Consider the following 24,844-nt stretch of genomic DNA (forward strand, 5'->3'; position numbering starts at 1 on the left):
AACTGAAGTCACACAGTGACTCTACAAGATGGAAAGCACAGAATAAAATCATATTATACAACCAAAGGATAAATACAAGTTCAAAGGTCTGTATATAACACACCCTGCATGTCTGCACACTGAAATAAATGCAGGACAAATCCATACACATTAACTGAACAGACAATTTCAGACAACTGAAAACAAGACAATTAATGGATGCAGTAGCCTCCCTGCAAGCTTGTATTACAAACAGTATACACACAGTATATATAGCACAAACATCAAAAGAGGCCAAATCAATAAAAAAAACAAAATTAAAGTACACATACTAACTAAAATAATTCAACACATATTGGTCCCTCCGACCACTGTTGTCATCAGGGAAGATTTCCGGATTGTCCCAGTCCATGGCTGGCGGCACTCCGGGGGCCCTCTCCTTCCTCAGGCAGGCAACATTGTGGAGGACAGCACAAGCCACAGTAATGTCACATGCCCTCACAGGGCTGACCCTTAATTTGTGAAGGCAGTGAGAGCGTGCCTTCAGGAGGCCAAAAGTCATTTCAACTCTGGCCCTGGTCCTGGCATGGGCATAGTTGTAGGCCTGCTGTGCTTCCTGGGGGTCTGTGAAAGGTGTCATGAAAGAAGGCTGGCAGCCATACCCCGTCTCCCAGCAACACACCAGAAAATTCACCTGTCAACACAAAATCTCATCATTACTACCTCATAAACACAGTGATATTCTTGACACAGCCATTATGTAAAAAGTTGTTATTAACAGGGGTTGTGTGGCTCACCTTATGATAGGAGCTGATAGATTTCAGAGGTCCCAAAGATTCTGGAGTAATGGACTGAGCCAGACCATTTTGCCAGTGTTCAATGGAAAAGATCAAAAAGTTATGTTCACCTGAACATTAATGCTGTGAAAAGATTTCATATTTACAAAATCTGCCTCATGTGCACCTGAGGGGGCTTTTATCCTTATGTGTGTGTGCAGTCCAGTGCACCAATGACACTGGGTCCTGTAAAAGAAATGAGATTTTGTGATGGCTCCAAATGATGACTCCTCACCATTGTAGACTGAATAGTACTTTCACAAGTTTGACATGATAACTTATACCTTCTGGAATCCAGAGAGATGGTCTCCTCATCGCCGTTATGTGCTGATAAAATGGGGCCTTGACCCTATCACATTTAATCGGATTCATATTGAAGCTAGTAGACAAGACCTGCCAGGCCTACAGTATGCCTTTGATGGAGAACTCACTGGATCAGCATCGTCTGGTGCTCGTGCTGGTGCACTGTAAAAAATTTCTGTAGAAATTACAGACTTATTGGGTGTTACTGGCAACTAGCTGCCAGTAACTTACTGTAGATTTTACATTTATGTTATTTACTGGCAACAGTTTGTTCAAAGTTAAATGAAAAGGAAACATTTTCAGTCTTTATCTTCTACAGTAAGTTACTGGCAACCAGCTGCATAATTACAGCAAATTTTTTACAGTGTGGCTTTAACAGTAACACAGTGCTGCCAGACACTGCAAGGCAATAGGCAAACCAAAGTCAGACAGTCCAAATAGATTCAATATGAATGTGATTGTGTCCCATGTAGAGATGAAAGAACATACCTTGTATGAAGCGGGTGGCATCTTGGGAGGGACCTATGCTTGTCTCTTTTCCCCCAGGGATCCCCTCCAACAGGCCTGCCTTTATTAGGCTCCAAAGCTGGCCTTTGCTGGGGTGAGGTCAGCTTTTGGTGACCCGCCACCCGTGCCTTGTCTCTGGGTATTCTTTACCACTTGGGTCCTTTGAAAGGCGCTTTATAAATTAAATTGATTATTATTAATAGCTCATCTATTTATTCAATTTTATTTATAAAGCGCTTTTCACAATTGTTTCATTGTTTCAAAGTAGCTTTACATTAATAAAAGCAGAAAAAAAAGAAAAAAAAAACGGTGGACAACATAAGAAGCAGAGTACATAATGAGCGTAGTAATAATGTAAGGCTTTCATAATAATTTATTGAAGCCTTATCCAGTGTGATGGAGTTACTTTACACAATTTCACTAATATTTGCAGTCCATTTCAATAAAAAAAATATTGTTTCATAATCAGAGTACAATTGCGTTTTTGGAGATGTGAATTAAATATTTTAATTGTAATTGTGATGTTTCAGCGGAACGGTGAGTGTGTAATTGTGCACTACTTACGCATTCAGGTGGTCTGCAATGCTTTCCGACGCCTTTTCTCTTTGTTTTATCACTGTGGCGGTGTTGCCATTCTTCTTAATTATGTCTTTTACCTCCTCGTATGGATTTGTGCCTCTGACGGGAAAAAGAACGCCGCTCTAGTTGCCATGGTGAATCGGTGAATCTGTGATCGGTGGCGGGTCTATTTGAGTGATCCGTGAGTGCCAGTAGCGGAGTGGCCATCGGGAGAGTCGGGACATTTCCCGGTGGGTCGGTAGTGTTTTGAGGCTGCGAGGGCCGGTCTGATAATAGTTATACATTGCAAGTTAACCCCGTCTGGTGGCCTGATGTGCGGCCGCTTCCCTCTGGTCAAACTGTGCAGCCTCTTTGCTCAACACAGTAGGCTATATAAAAGTGCTCAACCTGTTCGGCAGGGGGATTATTGAACGGCCCCTCTCCAAATTGCATAGCCTGTCGGCCTTTGATGTGAAAAGCCGCGTCGCCGAATACCTGTTTATTGCAGTACATATGCGGTCGGATTGATCCATCAAGCGGAGACTATTTGATAGAAAGTGTGGATTAAGGATGTTTAAAATCTCTAGCCTGGTGGTCAGTACTTGAATGGATAAAATCGGCACATTTGCAAAGGTTTATCTCCATATGGCTATATATCATAAATAAAATTTAGAAGGGTAACTTTGCAGTATCACATTTTATATTTCCTTCTATTAGATTTCTATTAGATTTCCATATTAATAGACGAGAGTATTCAACTTGAATATATAAATATCCTCACAACATTATTATTTCTTAAAACTTTGACAAAAATTATTTTCAAATGAACTGTATTCTTACAGTTATTCAAAGATGCACAAATTATTCCAGATATGATTTTAATATTAGACGAGATTATATAACGGCAATAAACGTCTCATATCCACATATAAATTAACATTACAGCATAATGAAATTAATAAAAAGACAAGGAAGCAGGATTGGCATGTAAATTGCAATATTATTAGTGGGAAAAAAGCAATATTACTGAAATAAACTCTGAGGTAATGCGCCAAACACGTTAAAATAAATAAGCAATAACCGTGGAAAAACATTATTAGGCTTTCTCTCAAAACTTTATATGACAAAAATGATATTTAAAGGAAATATTCTTACAGTTATTCAAAGATGCACAAATTATTCCATATTACTCACGTTGATGAGCACATTCATCTCTGGTCTCGCTCTGTTATGTAATAGCTGATTGAGGTGCGCATCTCCGTCTTTCAACCAGGTATCATTTTGTATAGTTACTCATTTAGGAAAATTAGCCATGATTTAATGATTTTATTATTATTATGAAAAAGTTTTTTTGGGGGGCAAATTGATTACGATTTGTATTAGCCTAACCTAGTTTTACTACAAATAGGCTACGAAAAAAATTTTTTACCACGGAGGGCCGGTGGTATACGACATTTCCCGGTAGATTTTTTGGTCCCACTCCGCCCTTGGTGAGTGCGCACCTATCCAGGATTGGTTTCACCTGGCTTAATTAATCCGTGTCTGCTCATTCTGGCTTGGTCTTGTGCAACCAATTAAGCCTGGACACACTTGTTTTGGCTTCATTGAGCTCAGCTCAGTCATTTATCCTGGATGTCTTAATTCTACTTTTGTGCAACAGGCCCCAGACACCCATATGCCGCCATAACCACAATAAATAAATAAATAAACCCACATGATCATCGTTTTCGTGATCGATCATCGATGCCACGTTCGAGTACTCGAGCAATCCAGTACTCGTGCCCATCCCTAGACCAGACATTTAAAAAGTTTTAAAAAAGGAAAAAAAGAAAATTAAATAAATAAACTCTGTCATCATTTTAAGGACAGTCTATATTTATTAAATATATATCATTATGGGATTATTGGGTCAAATTAAATGATTAAGGGGTCTGCAAAAGCAAGGGACAAGCATTTCCACCTTTTTTGTAGAATGACCCATATATAGGTGTATAGAATAAAAAAAATCAAACAAAAATGTGGAAATTAACAGTAGCTATACATTTGTATACAGAATACAAACATGCAAATATTTTATGACTTGCTTTTTTAAGTTAATTTTTTCTGTTGCAAAGTAGAAGGATACAGTGGGTCTATTTGTACAGTACCACAGTACCTATGCCAAATATTTCATCATCTACTGTGTTTAAAGCAGTAATTCTCAAAGTGTGGTCCGTGGACCACTAGTGGTCCGCCAAACCCCCCCCCAGTGGTCCGCCAAAAGATGACCTAAACTAGGCAAGTGTCACTTATTTTTGTCAAATTGTCACTTATTTAAGTAGATTTTTAATGCACTTGCAAAACTGTGATATCAGTTCTTGCCATTCTGTTTTAATAACGTAAAAATGGATCGGTGGCTAAACCAAAGAGGAGTCAAAAGAAGGATCAAGCGTCAACTGAAATCCACAGATCTATTAGTTTAGTAATGTACTAGTTTTTGTTTCATGTGTAAAATCCCTGTAATTTCAGTGATTTTGGACATTAAGGGGAAATTTTTTTTCAGCATTTTATTGTTACCATAGTTACAAGACTTCTTATACCCACCACCTCAGTTTTAAACTAAGGGCTCTTTGGAATGACATTAAGTGGGACCTAGGCTGTTATGGGGGTGGTTTCCCGGACAGGGATTATCTTAATCCAGGACTAGGCCTTAGTTTAATTAGGAAATATAACTAGTTTTAACAAACATGCCTTACTAAAAACATTACCTGTATGCATTTTGAGGCAAAACAAAGGGCCCTGATGTATTTTAAGATATGTCAGTGCAAGTTGTTTTCAGTTTGGACAGCTCTTAAAAATGTTTTAGTCTAGGACTAGTCTAACCCCTGTCCGGGAAACCGCCCCATAGTGTTTAATTGCAGTTTTTTCATATGTGCAGTTGTTGTTCATATTAAGCTGTAACTCATTTCACATTTACATGTTCTAATGAAATAAAATTCATATAGTAATTTCTGAGCATACTAGCATTGCATTCCCTATTTTGTTGTTTTTTGGGGGCGTGTTAGAGTGAGATTCTGTTAGGTGGTCCTCAGAAAGAAATTGGAAGATAAAGTGGTCCTTGGGCTGAAAAAGTTTGAGAAACACTGGTTTAAAGGGACAGTAAGTAGGATTTCCCCCATCTAGTGGTGAAATTGTATTTTGCATTCAAACGAATGGTGCTCTCTAGCGCCTCGCTTTTCCAAATGCGTGATGCAACTACGGTAGCCATTATGTACTCACTGATCTCCTTGTCTGTTTCCGCTGGTTCACGTGTTCTGAACGAAAATGCGTTGTGGAAACGTGCTGCGGTAGGCTAATGCTTTTTGTCCCTCTCTGCTATTATAGTTTCATAATATGGCAAAATGACAACGAAGCCTTCTTGGACTTTCAATGTAAATCTTGGACCCGTTTAATATAAATAAAGAGAAGAAATTCTAAGCTTACAAAGAAAAGTCAGATCATTGGCAGAGGTCATTTGACACCAATGAGTACATATTTATGAATAAAGACATTCATTTTGACTAATAAAATACTTCACATTGTCCCTTTAATAGTTAAAATAATTAGAGAAGCATGATGTGGTGATGGTCCTTAAACTTTTTTAAATTAAATTCCTTTAATTAAATCCCTCCACCAGTACTGCATGTAAATTTTATTTTAACCTCCTAAGACTCAAGCTTGTTTTTTTTCAGATTTCTTTCAGCTATTTGGCTAGTAAGAATCAGTAAGTATAATAACCAAATATTTTTTTTGAACATGAAGCCACAGGTTCCAGTTACACAAAATGAATTATTATGGTGCAAACAACAAAAAAATGTCTTAGGAGGTTAATATAAAAACACCTGGAAAATAATCAAACTATCAGGTTAAAATAGGATGGAAAAACAAATTTCCCACATTCAAGCAAATAGAATAATTTAGTCTTATTTCATTACATTCTTAAGAAAAATGGTAGTCAAGTATTATCCATATACATTTTTATGATACAATGAGACTAGTGTCATTTAATTAATGCAGAAAAGAACGTCTCAATGTCCATTAGTTTTAGGGTACATGCCCCATATGTGCATCTTCTCTTTTCTCTTCATCAACTGAATGATCTTCTGGGTCCCTCATTTGATTGCCTGCTCTGTAAGTGGGAAAAAACATCCATGATCTCTACATCTAGGCTACTAAAAAATAAATATTAGAAGACAAAAACAACAATACCCTAACAGACTATCGTACCAGCTCACAGATCATGGGTTCAATCCCAATGATCGCACATATACTTTAAAAATGGTGTGATGTTTTTAACCTCAGTGTTGGCTAAATATTGGATAGAACACATTGATAGGTTTAAAATTACCCAATGCTGGATTGTTTCAACCCCACGACTGGGTTATTATAACCCATGGTTGGGTAACAACCACCCAGCATTGGGTAAATTTTAACCCATCTTGGTGTTCAGTCTAGTTTTTACCCAATTCTGGGTTGAAAAAACAGCATTTTTTAGAGTGTACACTCTAAAAATGGCTGGGTTATTTTTTAACCCCAAATGCTGGGTTGAGTCTGTTGGGTTGTTTTGCTGGGTTATTTTTTTACATTTTAAACACTTTTTGGGTAGTTTCAGTTTTCTAGGTGTTGGGTTAAAACTGCTGGGTTATTATGTTGGGTTGTTTGAAGAGGCTCATGTGCTTCGCGCCTTTGATGTTTGAATGTGTCGTCGTGAAAGGACAGAGTCACTGGAAGCGGTTGTTTCAAGGTAAGTTTATATGTTTTTGTGAACATTTCATGAATATAAACAAGATTATAACATTTTGCGAGACAGCAACGTGTTAATTTATAGAGACTAAGACGACGGGTGTAATTTGGAGGAATGACGACTGTTACCTCAGATCGCCATTTACACAAATTGACTCGAATAATCGTTCTAAGATGTTTGATATGTATAATAAAATTAATAAAATAGATGTTACAAAATCCCCATCACACGGTTGATTACGTTCACTCATGACAATTTCTGTAAGCCTTTAACAAAGCGAGTCAAAACCAGTACCGAGTCGACCTCCGCAACCCCACTTCGGCTTCTTGTGTCACACACGCGCAGTTTTCCCTTACCCAGCTTAACAAGCGATAGCGACGCTGTTAAATTAAATTTAACGACAAACGAGTTGCTTTCTTGTCATTCAATATGTAAAGACAGACCGCGAGACGCGAGCACATGTTAACCGGCGGCGGAGGATCACGGAGCCGGCGTCTCTGTCACTGAGGCAGGGTCAGGACAAGCAGCAAATTTACTTCACCGTCGGTACGGCAGGTAATGCGTCGATAAATTAAAACGAAACAGCGTTTCCAAGAACCGGTGTCTTATATGTATTATTGTTCCTCTCTTTTAAAATGAAACAATAATTTAAGTGTTTGTACATGAACTTGAAAACATAAACGTATTTGTTACCAAGACGGAGGCTGCGTGGAAGTGACTATCAGTCAACAAACATGTATATACAGTGGGGCAAAAAAGTATCTAGTCAGCCACCAACTGTTCAAGCTCTCACACCCAAAAAGATGAGAGAGGCCTGCAACTTCCGTCAAAGGCACACGTCAACCACGAGAGACAAAATGAGAAAAAAAAAATCCAGAAAATCACACTGTCTGATTTTTTAAGAATTTATTTGTAAATTATGGTGAAAAATAAGCATTTGGTCAATAACAAAAGTTTATGTCAATACTTTGTTATATACCCTTTGTTGGCAATGACAGAGATCAAACGTTTTCTGTAAGTCTCCACAAGGTTTTTACATATTGTTGCTGGTAGTTTGGCCCATTCCTCCATGCAGATCTCCTCTAGAGCAGTGATGTTTTGGGGCTGTCGCTGGGCAACACGGAATTTCAACTCCCTCCAAAGATTTTCTATGGGGTTGAGATCTGGAGACTGGCTAGGCCACTCCAGGACCTTGAAATTATTCTTACGAAACCACTCCTTCTTTGCCCGGGCGGTATGTTTGGGATCACTGCCATACTGAAAGATCCAGCCACATTTCATCTTCAATGCCCTTGCTGACGAAAGGAGGTTTTGAGTCAAAATCTCACGATACATGGCCCCATTCATTCTTTCCTTAACTCGGATCAGTTGTCCTGGTCCCTTTGCAAAAAAACAGACCCAAAGCATGAGGTTTCCACCCCCATGCTTCACAGTAGGTATGGTGTTCTTTGAATGCAACTCAGCATCTTTCTCCTCCAAACACAAGAAGTTGAGTTTCTACCTAAAAGTTATGTTTTGGTTTCATCTGACCATATGACATTCTCCCACTCTTCTTCTGGATCATCCAAATGCTCTCTAGCAAACTTCAGACGGGTCCGAACATGTACTGGCTTAAGCAGGTGGACACATCTGGCACTGCAGGAATTGAGTCCCTGGCTGCGTAGTGTGTTACTGATGGTAGCCTTTGTTACTTTGGTCCCAGCTCTCTGCAGGTTATTCACTAGGTCCCCCCATGTGGTTCTGGGATTTTTGCACACCATTCTGGTGATAATTTTTACCCTACGGGATGAGATCTTGCGTGGAGCCCCAGATCGAGGGACATTATCAGTGTTCTTGTATGTCTTTCATTTTCTAATAATTGCTCTCACAGTTGATTTCTTCACACCAAGCTGCTTACCTATTGCAGATTCAGTCTTCCCAGCCTGGTGCAGGTCTACAATTTTGTTTCTGGTGTCCTTTGACAGCTCTTTGGTCTTGGCCATAGTTGAGTTTGCATTCTGACTGTTTTAGGTTGTGGACAGGTGTCTTTTATACTGCTAACAAGTTCAAACAGGTGCCATTAATACAGGTAACAAGTGGAGGACAGAGGATCCTCTTAAAGAAGAAGTTACAGGTCTGTTAGAGAAAGAAATCTTGCTTTTTGGTTATTGACCAAATACTTATTTTCCACCATAAATTGCAAATAAATTCTTAAAAAATCAGACAATGTGATTCTCTGGATTTTTTTCCTCATTTTGTCTCTCATAGTTGAAGTGTACCTATGATGAAAATTACAGGCCTCTCCCATCTCTCCAAGTGGGAGAACTTGCACAATTGGCGGCTGACCAAATACTTTTTTGCCCCACTGTATGTTATATGAATTTAGATGTGTTATTGAGTCGTATTTAGTTACTATTTTATATTAATTTAATAATATTTTTGGTTTGTCTCCTGTGATTTCAAATTTATATTGACCAACCCTCTGATCTGTGGCTGATACTGTATCAGAGATGTTATGTTTTTAGCAGAGATTAGATGTGATGTTGTTTTCCAATTCTTTTTTTAGAGTGTGCAGAGTTTTTACGTCCATCCATTGATGAGGCTAGCAAGACCTTCATACAACTTCAGCCAGTAAGTATAACATTTAATAATTCCTATTTAAAATATATTGAGAATGTCTTAATTATCTGCTACATTTTAGTTCTGCAGTACTTTATTCTGTATAGTCAGATCATCCTATTTGTCAGTCTGTGTGGTTTGTAGCCTTTGTTGTTGGCACATCAGTTAAAGGAGTGTAACACCAAAGTCTTATGCAAACCGACAACAGGCCATTGCATTTTTGGAAAAAAATCTCACACGTGGTGGTAATGCGGCCAGGGATGCAAAAGAAAGCCATATAATTTTTATAAAATGTATAATTCACTTGGCACACATGGTTTTCTGAATACTTAAATCTGATAATTAAGTTCAGACCACTAAAAGTTTTTTCCTCTTTTGTAGATTGCAACAAATGTGGTGGAATTTCTTCTCTGGACAGAATCCTCGAAACCCTTTCCTTTCGTCCTGGCCATGGGAAACATGCAGCAGATCTCTCAATCTTTTTTCTCAATCAGTCTCTCTGAATACGGAAGTGACTTAAACTGCAATTCGGCCAAGATGGCGATGGTACGCACCGCCTACTTTAAGCTTCAAAAATGCTCTTCACAAACCAATGGGTGACGTCACAGACACTACTTGCATATTTTTTACAGTCTCTGGTTTAAAGGCATTTTAAGTGCTTGAAAATAAATACCCCAGGCAATGTGCTTCTATGGGAATTCCTGTAGTCTGTCATTTTTCAAATGGATAAATCCTCTCCTGTTCGTTTCCTTTGTACATCTTTGTTCGCGACGAGTAACTTTAATAAATGAAGTATTTTTAGTCAAATACATTCCATTCTGTGAAACTTAAAACATTTGTTCTGTAAAAAACTTTACACATCTATGAATGATTTTACTTTTAATTTAACAATTACATTGTTTCTTTTCTTACACTGCTGTAGTTTTGTTTATGTACATTTCAGTATTTCATATACTGTAAAATTACAAATTCTGTCTTAAATTCAAACAAATTGATTCAACCCGTTACATTGTTACTTCAATGTGCATAATTTATGATATTTAATAAATATATTTATACTTGAGTCAGTAAGCAGTACTTTAAATGATTTTGCAACTTACAACTGTAAAAATGTAAGAGTTTGTAGTTATTTTGCAGTCAAATAAACATTTATTTGCTGTTAAAAATGGTCTTGATTTACAATAAAGCACATGATAAAAATAACCCGGCAAGAACAACCCAAAACCCAGAATATTAATCCCATAAATGGTTAAAATGACTACATGTTGGGTTTTCTCAACAACCCAACCTGCTGGGTTAAAATGTGTTACCCAACGTGTTGGGTTACTTTAACCCAGCATGTGTTCTGTCCAATATTTACCCAGCGCTGGGTTGCCAATTGGGTTGTTTTTAACCCAACCATTTTTAGAGTGTACTGATAAAATGTATAAAATAAGTCACTCTGAATAAAATCATCTGCTGGATACATAAAATGCAAAATGTAACTGCAGTATAAATTACAATAGTGATCTTTAACAGTACCTGACAGTTACTAAAACAGTTACTAATATAGATGCCTTACCTCAGCCTCACTTCAGGGTCCTAAAATTAAAACAGAGCAAATATAGGTGAAATCATTCAACATTTATTAAAATATTAAAAACATTTATTTAATATTTTGAATGATTGTGTTTGACGAGTGTTGCATTTTTATATGCACATTATCAGCAACTATTTAAGATAGACTTCCTACTGACCAAAACGCCATAGTACACGCACAAGCTGCGCATGAAATACAGAATCGCAGCCTTGCGATTCACAGGTCTTTTTAATGGGACACGCGATTTATTGTTACAGCCCTAGTTTTTGCAAATCAAGGGAACAGATAAAATACAATCCCATTTTATTTGTATGCATTTTCTACACTTTAGTGAGGTGTCCGGATTTGTGTATAAATGCAAGACGTCACTTTATGCTGTTCAATTTGTGTAGTTTTGTGGGATATGGAAATGTGCAGATGTGAACGTGTATTGTTTCTAAGGTTTGCATGAATTGTAACTGCTTGCACAAGAGCCCATATGACGAATAAAAAACGAATTACCATTAATAGTGTTCAAATAGGCATCACTGTGACACTTACCGTTACATATTTTTTCTGAGTTGGAGCTAGAATTCCTGTACACTGAGCTTTCAGTTCGTTTTGGTGCACACAGCTTGCATCGCATTATGAAACTATTCTTTTTGACACATATAAAATAGACCTAACTTTTCCTCTCCAAAGTCCAATACTCTCTTAAAATTTCTTAGTCTCTCTAAAAAAATTTTCACTAGAAATGTACTTGAGTAAAAGTATATTTATTTTATATATAAGCACTTCGTTTCACACTGTACATGTCTGGCAACGCAATGTGAGGTCAACCCCGCAAAAGCAGGGCTAACTCTGTTTCAGAGCACTAAATGATAACCTCGCTTTAAAATTACAAGTGTGTGAAGCGTTCCTTAACCCAGGGTTAAAAGCAGGTTTAGAATGAAGATAACCTGGGATTACGAGCAGTGTGACAAAGTCTGTACTGTTTTTATTGACCTGAATAACTGGGTTAAATGTTTTGCTGCAACAAAGCAATAGAAACATAAACAATGAAAAGCAAGCTTCCCAACCACTGAGGACACAATTAGACACAACCCATCATGTATTTAGTTAAAAGAACTTATTTTTTCACATAAATAAAAGACATCGTGCATAGTACTCATTAAGTTAACTCAAACTACAGTAGAGCTGTAATGAAATATTTAATATGACATTACCAGTCGTCCAGGCTCTATGACAGCACCAAGGGAAGGTGGTGTTCTGGCAGTCAGCAGTGGGCCCAGAGATTTGGGGGCAACTCCATCTTGCTCTACTTTATCCAACATGACTAGCTGCTGAGTGATAGAATCCATTTCTTCTTGAAGTTTTTCAGTGTGGACACTGATCTCAGAAATACTTTCAGCAGCCTGGGCAGTAAGGAATGCCTCCTTCAGATCCACCAGGTGCAGGACTCGCCACTCCTCTAGTCGAACAAGCCTGTGCAGTTCATCAAACTGCTGATTCACATACTGCTCCAGTTCTTCTGTACTCATCTGAAACATTGACAGCTCACTCTTAGATTGGCTGGTAAAAGCAAACACCAGAATATATACCTAGAGAAAACTGTAGCAAGAAACTCTGAAAGGTGTATTAGTGGAGAAAATAACTTCGCAAGAAACCAGACGGCCAGTTTTCTTCTTAGATTTACATATTACAGTCATATACACTGTGTGCACAATTATTAGGCAAGTTGTATTTTTGAGGATTACTTTTGTTATTGTACAAGTACAGTGCTCTTGATCAATTCAGGACATTATATTTCCGTACTTTTGTTATCTATTTATTTATTTTTTGGTTATATTGCACTGTCCATGGAGCGGACCTGTTTACATTTCACTGCCGGTTGTATATTCTGTATATAACTGTGTATGTGACAAATAAATAAAACTCTTGAATCTTGAATCTCTTGAATTCAAAATGTTAACAAACCTGAACCCTCAAAGCGTTGTCTTGCATTCTTGAAAGATGCAGACTTTTTGCTTTACCACTGTTTGAAGAAAGTGTCTTCTACACTACAGACAGACAGGCACAAACAGGTATTATTAAAGATAAGCTAGTTGGACTATTTTGAGTTGAAAATGGAAATAAAAAGCAACTCTCAGGCCTACTGGCAATTTTTATAAGACTTTAATCAGTCATACAGGAAAAAGTTTGCATCTTTCCAGAAGACTTTTTTTATGCAAGACAATGCTCCATCACATGCATCAAAGTACTCCACTGCGTGGCTGGCCAGTAAAGGCCCAAAAGATGAAAAACTAATGACATGGCCCCCTTCTTCACCTCACTTAAACCCTATTGAGAACTTTTGGCCTCTTCAGTAAATTTACATTTTTAAAAATTGATTTTCACCAACTTTTGTAAATTAAAACAAAAAAAAGTTACTTTAAAAATTTCACAGATGGCCCCAAGATGCGTTTATGACACAAATCTAAAGACTGGTGACAAAGAATCAAACATTTAACAAATGTACTGGGTTTTCATCCATCTGATTTAATTCCTGGCTGAGAAGATGCGGGGGTTGTCACAGCATCACACAGTAGACAAAGGATATTTTTGGGGGTGCTTCTTTCGGTTCTTGTGTCGTTATACTAGTCTTAAACATTTAAACAAAGAACATGAACAAACGTTGCATATCTTTAACTCTTTATATTATGGGTTAATGAAAGGTTTGCAAATCCTATTTATCAAAAAAGCTAGAACAAAGATAACGTTATTATAATATAGATTTTTAAAATTTATTTTCACAAACATTTGTAAACAAAAGTTACTTTAAATTTCCAAAATAGATAGGTTTACTTCAAAATACCAAAAAAAGACAAACTTACCATGAACACAAGGTTTACTTCAAAATACCAAAAAAGACAAACTTACCATGAACACAAGGTTTACTTCAAAATACCAAAAAAGACAAACTTACCATGAACACAGGTCGTGTTCCGAAAGTTTTTCATTTATTTCTAGTTTTACTTATCACACACATTTTTGCAAACAAACCATGTTCATCAATAATCGTATACTTTAACAAAAACTATAGCTTTAGGTATTTGTTTTCATGTATTGATATGTAAATGTCAACTATTTCTTTTTATCTTAAGATAAATGCTCATCATTTAATTGATTTACTGCCTCAACTCAATTTATCCAGAATATTTCCATAGTAATGTTGTTAAGATCAAGTTGTTCATGGTTTTCTCACTGAGTGTGCCCCAATGATTAAGTGTTTCCTGTATGTTTGCTCTGATCTCATAAAACACCTATTTACATCCAAAACCTCTGACTTTTTTGTCTTAATGTCATCAATTTATTTATTACTTATCTATCATTTACTATTGTGTATGTAATATTATTTTTTATAAAATGGGCAGTTGTGGTTCTTCATTCTGATTGGTTGAAACGCGTTCTAAGCCATGATAAAATACACCGGTAACCTCACGGTTCAGACCACATTACATAATTATCACTGCGCCACTGTTGCTGCGTACTGGTTTATGAAAATAAACACCATAGTCTTTAATCATATTTTTAATTTGTCTACAATTGCACAATTAATGGCGATATCCAGATAAATGTCAATAAATATTGTTGAGTCTTCTCGTCGATAAAGAGAAAACGTTGTCTGAGGAGTTTATAACTCAAGTTCATACGTGCGCTATTATCCACTGGGTGGCGATCTTACCCAATTTAAACACTGACGCATTCACTCAACACTGAAAACAGCATGTTTTCATCAGGCTCTGAATCTGATCTTCACAAAAATTGAATTATCTTTAATTGAATTAAATTTGAGAGGTGATAAGAGAACAAATGAAGGTAGGATGAACCTTTTTTTGTTTGTTTTTGTTTGAAAGCGGATGGTCTGTTCTTTCATTTGATATTTTATGTTTATTTAAAGAAGATATTTTTTTTGCAAGGCATTAAACTAAAACTGGGTGGCAACTTAAAAAAAAACGCTGACGGGGAAAGAGTTCAGCATACGGACTACCGGCACATCCGGGAACTGGACTGTAAATTTCGTCTCCGCCCCTTTTCGGGGGATAAAAAAGCAGCGCTTCCATTGGCTTCCATTCAAAATAGCGGACACAGCCGGCAGGCGTAATTAACTTAAGAAATCACTCAGATTAAACATGTCGAGTATTTATCTGTCCATCCTGCCTGCCATAGAGCGCGAAAGGTACATTAACACATTTAATTTGGTCAATATAAAAACATGCCCCTTTCATTCTCACAGCGTCAAATTTTGTGTAACAACGCCATCCAGTGATTGCTGGAAATATCGCTAAGCCAGTTAGTGGAATGGCTGGACGGAAAAGTGCACTCATTACTCTAAATATAAAGACATAATAAATAAATACGAAGTAACTTTCAAATACAAAGTAAAATCATTCACTTGCTTCCCTGTTGACTCGATGAGGTACGAGTAAATGTCCGGGTAAGACCCCTCTGGCCAATAGGGAGCGTTGTTACACAAATTTGATGCTGGGAGAATGAAAGAGACATGTTTTTATATTGACCATATTAAATATGTTAATTTATCTTTCGCGCTCTATGGCCGGCAGGGTGGACAGATAATTACTCAACATGTTTAATCTGAGTGATTTCATAAGTTATTTACGCCTGCCGGCTGTGTACGAAGGTTGCTTTGTTCCGCTATTTTGAATGGAAGCCAATGGAACGTCTAGTGCGATGTCCCCCAAAAGTGGGCGTGAACCTGTTCAGAGACATTCTATGATGTTGCGCCGGTTGTGCGTATGCTTCCAAGCATATTTGATCATCACTTCAAGAGTTGCACAATATAAATATTAATGTATAAATTAGATGACTGGTGATATATAAAATAAACACCACAGTCTTAAATCATATTTTCATTGTGTCTTTTTGCGGCATCTCTGTTGGTTGGGAACTGTGCTCTGTTTCAGTCACACTTGATTCTGAGGAACTACTTTGTTTGGCGGAAGAGTAATATTCGTACTAATATAATTACAACTTATTTGTGTTTTATTTTATAAAATCCCACTAACGTTATGCATATGAAGAAACCGTTTTATAAACCCCTTGAAGCGTTGGGTTACCAGTGCATTTTATAACAGCTAAGGGGGTTTTAGGGGGGTCTCCGCTTCGCGTCGTGCCTAACAACGCCCCTTAGCTGTTATAAAATGCACTGGTAACCCACTGCTTCTTGGGGTTTATTGCTTTAGTTTACATCATTGTCAAAACGTATCACTGTACATGTGTGCAACTGTTAAAGGTATGCACCAGTTTACTTTGATTTAAACATTGTTTTGATTGGGGCTAGATTTTTATAGAAAGTTTCAGAAACTTCTCAAAGTACTAACATTTACACAAATCATGAAACATTTTACTTTTAAGCAAGCAAGAGTAAGTGCTGGTATAACAAGCCTTTTTTACTGTTGGAGCCAACATGTATATTATGTTAGTACAAGAATTATGTCATGTCTATATTGCGTATGCTCTAAATTATGTTGCTGTGTGTTCTAAATTGGTATAAAATCGATATTGCAGAGAAACTTCTCAAAATAGAACCACCTTTAATATAAGGATTTATATTCTTTCTTTAAATCAGTAATTGTACCAGTGTTCCTGACACACAGTTCTAATCATACCATGATCCTAAAAGTTTATAAACAAAAAAAAAAAAAACGTTTTGAAGACCTCACATCATAGTGATTTTATCTAACAGGAAAACTTTTAAAATATGCACAAATGAGTTCAAATAGTAAAAACGGTACTAAGACATCCTAATAATGTTTAAATAGTACATTGTATAAACTGAAACTCTGTCATATGAAAGTTAATTTCAGAAACTAAAAAAGGGCGTATAATGTTTGATGATTTTTCTCATGTAAAGCTGCTTTGCAACAATTAACACTTGTGAAAAGCGCTATATAAATAAAATTGAATTGACTTGAATTCCCTGTCATCTTTTGTGTTCATGTCAGAAAATTAATGATCTTAACAACACTTCTTAGCAAACAAATGTATTTAAGTTTACCTTGTTTAGATACACTTAGGTTTAGCGTGGTGTGTACATGAAGCCAAAACACTGTATAGAAATGTAAAGTTGGTATAGAAATGAACATTGGTACATTTTAATTTATAAAGTTATTTTAGCGAAACTTCCAAAATATTTATATAGGAAATTCTTATCACTTCAAAGATGCCACAATCTCAGGTCACATAACTGGTTACAGTTTAAAGTGCCGGCTATCAAATCAGAGGCTGGAAGGTTAAAGGAATATTCTACTCATTTTCAATATTAAAATATGTTATTACCTTAACTAAGAATTGTTGATACATCCCTCTATCATCTGTGTGCGTGCACGTAAGCGCTGGAGCGCGCTGCAACGCTTCGATAGCATTTAGCTTAGCCCCATTGATTCAATGGTACCATTTAGAGATAAAGTTAGAAGTGACCAAACACATCAACGTTTTTCCTATTTAAGACGAGTAGTTATACGAGCAAGTTTGGTGGTACAAAATAAAACGTAGCGCTTTTCTAAGCGGATTTAAAAGAGGAACTATATTGTATGGCGTAATAGCACTTTTGGGAGTACTTCGACTCGCCTGAAATGTCCGCTCCCCTTCTTACTCTCATAATGGGAGAGGGAGGGTGTTACTGCGCCAAGTCGAAGTACTCCCAAAAGTGCTATTACGCCATAAAATATAGTTCCTCTTTTAAATCCGCTTAGAAAAGCGCTACGTTTTATTTTGTACCACCAAACTTGCTCGTATAACTACTCGTCTTAAATAGGAAAAACGTTGATGTGTTTGGTCACTTCTAACTTTATCTCTAAATGGTACCATTGAATGAATGGGGCTAAGCTAAATGCTATCGAAGCGTCGCAGCGTGCTCCAGCACTTACATGCACGCACACAGATGATAGAGGGATGTATCAACAATTCTTAGTTAAGGTAATAACATATTTTAATACTGAAAATGAGTAGACTATTCCTTTAAGCCTGTTCTATTATGGCCCCTGGTCATGGAATGACGTGCAGACTAAACTTAAGCTGCAGTCCCTCATCTCTCTAGGTGACCTTAAACACAGAATAAAAGAATTGGTCATTGTTAAGTGTAGGTGTTTTGAAAATTGCACTTGTCTTGCACTTAAATTCTTCGTTTCTGTGAACAGTATTGAGCTATATAGGATATTAGGTATTACCTAAATGTTTATGCTGCTGTATTCTTCGTTGTATTTATTTATGATGTTGGTTTTGTTTGTGGTTTGTTATTTTGTTTAATCCTGCTATCTGACCCTGTCTTGACTAGGTCACACTTGTAAAAGAGGTTTCAACCTCAATGTGACTTTCCTAGTTAAACAAAGGTTTGTATAAAGTCTGACATTTTTGGAAACTGCTAACGTTAATGTCAAGATCATTCCTGTTTTATAAATAAATGAATGTATGTTAAAGATGGAATACATAGAATTCTCCACTAGATGGCGCCAAAACGGCAATAACAACAAACGACTTTGATTAATGACCCTCTGAAGCAGCGTGGAATTATGGCATTTGTAGTCTTTAACTCAACCGCTGATGGCCATTAATCAGACGCGAACAAAAAATCATGTTGACGGATAAGGTAATTAAGTCTTATAAATGTTGCCTTTGATGACATCGTTTTATTTCAATTTAAATGTTATATTTGATGTTTAAAACAAAATTGTTAGTCATAGATGTTACGGTATGAGTCCAAACAGCACAGAATTAAGTGTTCAAACTTACAATCTAAAATTATTTTTCACATAATGTATTGACAGTACAAATCTTATTGTGAAGTTATTAAGTAAAATTATGATAGACTGAACAGTACCAAACTCTACTCCATTAGTAAGTGTCTTATTGCTGTACAATACTTGATGTGCAATATATCGTCCATGGGAAGACGCACTGATTACAGTCTACACACCAATGTTGTGATCGATATAATAGTATACGATTTTTAAAGAGTTACGAATCAAAACAACTCACCCATCGCGTAAAACACAAGCAAGATCAGCATCTCTGTCTAGTTAAATGTTGTCGTGAAGCTCGCTCTATCCAGATAATGCAACACCCATATTAATCCTCATTCTTTTTCCCGTCTTGTTCCAAACTCTTCTTGGGTCGTTTGATTGGCCCGTACGCTTACGGGAGCTGTCTCTGCTGACAAAACCAGCGGCAGACGGTAAAGAGTAATCTTAGTCCATAAACAAGCGCGCAGCCCGACATTTGTACACGACACTGTTGTCATGTGCTTTTTACGTCAGTAAAGGCGGTAACAAAGGGTCACGTGGATATTAACGTCATTGACACTAGACTGCACTGCCCCGTATCAATGTTTTGAATGCCAATTTTCTCATGATTTACAAGTAGTTGAAAACATTAGAGATATTGATAGTAATCAGTTGGACAAGATATTTAACACTGGCCTAGTGGTTTTTGGATATTTTACTGCAAATATCTTACAAATTACACCTTTAAAATGTTTTTAAAATCATATTGACTAGCTAAGGCTAATGTAATGTTTATTAATTATTAATTATATATATAATACATAATATATATATATTATTTGTTTTATGTTTCTCTGCGAGTAATTGAAAATAAAGATAAAAATATAGCTCCAAGCAGCAATGGCGGGCCTTGGCACGTTTTTTTTACCGCTACCACTGCCTCCGAGAAAACGATACACGGTGGGCAAGGGCATCAAGTGGGTAAATATCAGAGGACTATTTTATGTTGTTACTGACCCATTTGGGGACTGTAGGTAAAAGAAACCCCACATTTTAGACCAACGGGGCCACTTAAGAGACACGCCTATGTCTGACCTTTTTGTGCACACTTAAATAAGCCTGAAATCAAAGTAAAGTTTGACGTGTTGCCATGGGAACAGCGTTTGAGATATCAAAAATCCTTTCGCAATTTATCATCTACAATGTCTCAGCATCATGTTCACCACGTCTGGAGTCAAGCACATCAATCTCGAAAACTCTATACCCCGGAGTCACAATAGGCACATCGATGCGATCGGAATCTTCAGACGAACAAACACCCCGCATGGCATCCCAATAAGACATTTTTTGGCTTAGATATTAGACACTTCCTGTTTCTCTAAATTCGCCATGACTTTGTCGCCTCGCCATGGCAGAACCGTTCAAGATATCAAAAATCCCTTCGCAATTTAGCAAGTCCAATGTCTTGACATCATGATCACCACGTTTGGTGTCAATCCCATGAATCCCTAGGAGGAGTATTTAAAAGTTCACAGCATGCACTTTTCAAACATCCAAAATGGCTGACTTCCTGTTGGGCGGAGCTAAAATGTTAGAGGGCGAAAGTTGTTCGGGTCGATGAGATCTATATGCGTACCAACTCTCGTACATGTGCGTACATATTTGCCCGATCTGTGCACCAATGTTTTTTTTTTGCATTACAGGGGCGCTACAGAGCCCCTGTGCCACGCCCGCGTTCCAGCCTTTGCCCGTTCGCAATGACTGATGACTCTAACGTCTGTGCTAAATTTCAAGAGTTTTCGAGCTCCTCGGTGCTCGGGCCCTAAATAATAATAAATTCGAGCAAAACCATTAGGGCTTTGCACTTTTCGGTGCAGGCCATCCTGGCCTGCTCCTCGGTGCTCGGGCCCTAAAAATAAATTCGAGCAAAACCAATAGGGCTTCGCACCTTTCGGTGCAGGCCATTCTGACCTGCTCCTCAGTGCTCGGGCCCTAAATATGAACAGCGACACACTTTGTCTGAACAAGATGTCCAAATGACCTAATGACTCTAATGGTAACATTACACACAAGCATTAAACAAGGACTTTCTAAGAGCTTAAACCAGAACTAGTGATGCACCGATGTGAAAATTTTGGCCGATGCCGATAACCGATATGACCCTTGTCTGTTATGGCCGATACCGATATTTGCCGATGCCGATATCTCTGTATAAAAAACACATTTTAATGATAATCAAATAAAGAGCTATTTTCCAAAACATTTTTTTTACTTTTGTAATTTATTCCCAGAAATGACTGATTGGGCACCTTTACCCATGTGCAAAATGTCATCAATTAGCTGATTGATATGTAAGCTTATTCTTTGTAAGCTTCGGGATGCTTATTTTTTAAGTGGGTGATCAAATTGGTTGTGTTGAACAATTTGTCCCGAACTCCCCCTCGTATCACCCGGCCCTCACTCTCATTGCATACAGCAGCAGGGGTGTCCAGACTTTTTTTGTGTGGTGATCTACTTTTAAGATGATAAAGCCGACAAGATCTACATGCTAAAAAAACACTTTAAATGCGTGGACTATACTGCATATATCTCTACATTAGATTTAGGGCTGTCACCATTACTTACAGAAGTTAAAAAAATCCTGGAGTTCATGTCGAGTACTGTATAAAATAGCGGAGATACGGTTTAGTAAAACAAACTAGAAAGAAAATGACAATAGTATCAGAAGCATATAAATCAGCACAATGCAGCTCTCTCTCTCTCTCTCTCTTCCTCCCTCGTTCCCTCGGGCGCGTACACACACCGGGCGCGTGCATCAGCTGCATGAAGGCAAGAATGCGATTGCATCCTGGTAAATTTCGGAAGTTTACATGACTAAGCTGCAGCGGGCAGGCATAAGATTTATAAAAAACACATTTGAGAAGAAGAGCACAGCAACTCAAAAAGACTTTGTTTCACAATTACTCTAAGACAGTAGTGTCCAGACTTTTAGCCGACAAGTTCTACATGCTAAAAACACTTTAAATGCGTGGACTACTTGTATATCTCTACATTGGATTTAGGGCTGTCCAGAGCATGTGAGTGAAGCAGAGCGGTGTGACGCTCCGCTAAATATTCCGCTCTACTGTTCAAGCGCTCCACTCAGTCACTCGCCGCCCAAGCAAGCGCTCCGTTAACTTTCCGCTCACGCTCGCAAATAAACCAATTCCCGCTCAGATCCCGCTCCGATATAATTTTTTTTAGTAAGCCTAATTGTTTTCTTGGATAATTGCATTTAATTAAAGTATTAGCTGATAAATCGCAGTTATGTACAGTTGTGTGTTGGCTATTATAGTTTAACTGATACGGAGCTCCGGATATAATTAAAATTAACAAATTGATTCCACGACATTCACATGTTTTACTAATTTTAAGTAATAATAAATGTAATAAGTAATTACGAAATATTATAATAATTCGTTCCCCTTATGAGAAAGATTAACAAACTATTCTGTTATATAAATATATTATTTGAAAAAACTAAAATAAATTTAAGAACAATTTCTTAACAAGAAGGTTTTTAAAGTGCAAATTTACAGTGCATCAGTAAATACAGAACACAGCTCTGTCTTAAAGAAATTAAAATTAGACAGTATTTATGAACCTGTAAATGTACAAAACGAATGCAATACAGAAGGCCATGAGTATTTATTTATGGCATTTTCAATAGTATATTGGTAGATAAATTAACGTGTATCTATATAGTATGAAAACGAATAAATCATTATTTTGGCTAAATTCATCTGGATATATCATTTTAGTCAGACTGATTTGTCATCATTTCAGAAGCTTAAATGCTATCTAAAACAACTTACATTTTATCCCGAGTGTTACTTGGTCAAAAATATTTAGAAATATAGCAGCGAGAGCAAATTATAGCACAAACATGTTTAGCTCACACGGACCGAATGAAAAGCCGTTAATTAAGCGAACTCTCTGTAAAATAGAGGACGTGCTGAATCAGTCGAGTCGGCAGATTATCATCAATGTTTATAATGTTCCACGCATGCTGTTGATGAAAAAAATAATATCTAAATGTCCAGGGAAGAGTCCAGTGTTCAGTCAGTGAATATTAAATGCGTTTTTGGCTGAAGCTTTCTCATCCACGGAGCGGAGAACTATAAAGGTTCTTATTTTAAGTGGTTTTAATGCTGGTAAGCAATCAGTTAGCCTATATTATGGCGCTTTGTATTTGTGTTGATCAGTTAGATTAAAGTAGCCTAATTTTAATCTTTAAAACTGCATCTAGATGCAGACGACACTACAGTTATTCTGTCTTAGTTTTATTTCTTTCATTTCTATGTAAGGCTGGCAACTTCATTAAAACAATATTTGAACTCCATAACTTATTGCTAGCCATTTTTACAGATTCTCGAACTAGCAAATTACCAAAGGGCATTCTGGGATGAGCGAGCGGTGCTGAGCGTATTGAGCGAGCAGAGCGGAAATTTCGGAAATGCGCTCTGCGCTCCGATGGAAATATTACCGCACCGCTTACATGCTCTGGTGGGCAGGCATAAGATTTATAAAAACACATTTGAGAAGAAAGGCACAGCAACTCAAGACTTACGTGTGTCACAATTACTCTTGGAGGCATTGAGCAGCATAAGGATACACAGTTAACTTATGTGCAATCTATCGGCATTGCCTTTGCGATCGCGATCGACGTATTGGACACCCCTGTCACACAGCATAGCGAAGATCTTCTTCAGACACTTTGAAGAACGACCAGGCAAACGACAGAACCTGCTTCAGCACATGTGTAACTTATGCGCTTGTGCAAAAACAAATATACTCGCCCCCACACTCACGTCTCCTACACACACGTCAAATACACAGGTATGATTATCGGCCTGTTCACATCGGCCCTATTTTGACATCGGACCGATGCCGATGTGTAAAAAAAATGACCATATCGGCCGATATTATATCGGCGGCCGATATATCGTGCACCACTAACCAGAACGTATTAAATAAATAGCATGGGTGTAAAGTAGGGATGGGCATTTTCCAGTAATTTACTATTCGAATATTTACGCTCATAAAGAATGAATATTTGAATATTCGTTTATTTAAATTATGTTAATTAAGACATGCGTCTTTTGTATTTTTCATTTTGTCATAATTTCACAAGAAGGCTCATAATTAGGAAATATCCACAACAAGCTAAACTTATATTCTGTATGAATGTATATATATACAGTGTTGGGGAAAGTTACTTTTAAAAGTAATGCATTACAATATTAAGTTACTCCCCAAAAAAGTAACTAATTGCATTACTTAGTTACTTTTCATGGAAAGTAATGCTTACATTACTTTTTAGTTACTTTTGCGTTACTTTTTCTTGGCTAAAGTTTGATCTCTTTCAGGCCTTGCAGGTGTTTTTATGACTGAAAAGTTCTGCATTCAGAAATTGCATATTTCATCACAAAAATGTTTAGCTCTGGCTTGCCATCTCAGTTTCTGACTCAAACTGTTTCCACACAGGCACAGAGAGTGCATACGTTTAGTTTAATTCAGTACATATTTTTGAATCAAATTAATTAAACTAAAAAAGTAACTTGAGTTACTTTTTTGAAAAAGTAACTCAAATATTAATGTGTACATTTAAAAAGTAATGCGTTACTTTACTCGTTACTTCAGAAAAGTAATATTATTACGTAACTCAAGTTACTTGTAATGCGTTACCCCCAACACTGTATATATATATATATATATATATATATATATATATATATATATATATATATATATATATATATATATATATATATATATATATATATATATAAGTTGAAAACATTGTAAAAAATATATATTTTTTTAAAATCCTTTTTAAAAAATATCCTACAGAAAAAAAGGCATTAAAACCCCATGCAGAGCATAGTCTGAGTCAAACCCTTAGTTTCAAGTCGGTCATTAG

General features: G+C 36.9%; 1 protein-coding gene and 1 long non-coding RNA gene across 3 annotated transcripts in view; one reads left to right on the top strand and one right to left on the bottom strand.

The window, feature by feature from the left end:
• Window positions 1-5,731: 5,731 nt before the first annotated feature.
• Window positions 5,732-24,844, bottom strand: part of trim44 (tripartite motif containing 44) — a 61,553-nt gene continuing 42,440 nt past the window's right edge. The window contains exons 4-6 of the mRNA XM_073868327.1: window positions 12,328-12,635; window positions 11,105-11,124; window positions 5,732-6,330 (exon numbers count right to left, since the gene is read on the bottom strand). Of these exons, the coding sequence (XP_073724428.1) occupies window positions 6,246-6,330; window positions 11,105-11,124; window positions 12,328-12,635 (413 nt within the window). The 3' untranslated portion in view covers window positions 5,732-6,245. The remainder of the gene's footprint in view (window positions 6,331-11,104; window positions 11,125-12,327; window positions 12,636-24,844) is intronic.
• LOC141364222 (uncharacterized) lies at window positions 6,339-10,920 on the top strand. Of its 2 annotated transcripts, none has more exons than XR_012369852.1 (3): window positions 6,339-7,500; window positions 9,491-9,555; window positions 9,925-10,920. It is a non-coding gene; the product is annotated as an uncharacterized lncRNA (long non-coding RNA). The 2 variants fall into 2 exon arrangements; XR_012369853.1 differs by having other exon boundaries at window positions 6,339-6,945.

The sequence above is a fragment of the Misgurnus anguillicaudatus genome, chromosome 6, assembly GCF_027580225.2.
Source record: "Misgurnus anguillicaudatus chromosome 6, ASM2758022v2, whole genome shotgun sequence".
NCBI classification, from domain to species: domain Eukaryota; kingdom Metazoa; phylum Chordata; class Actinopteri; order Cypriniformes; family Cobitidae; genus Misgurnus; species Misgurnus anguillicaudatus.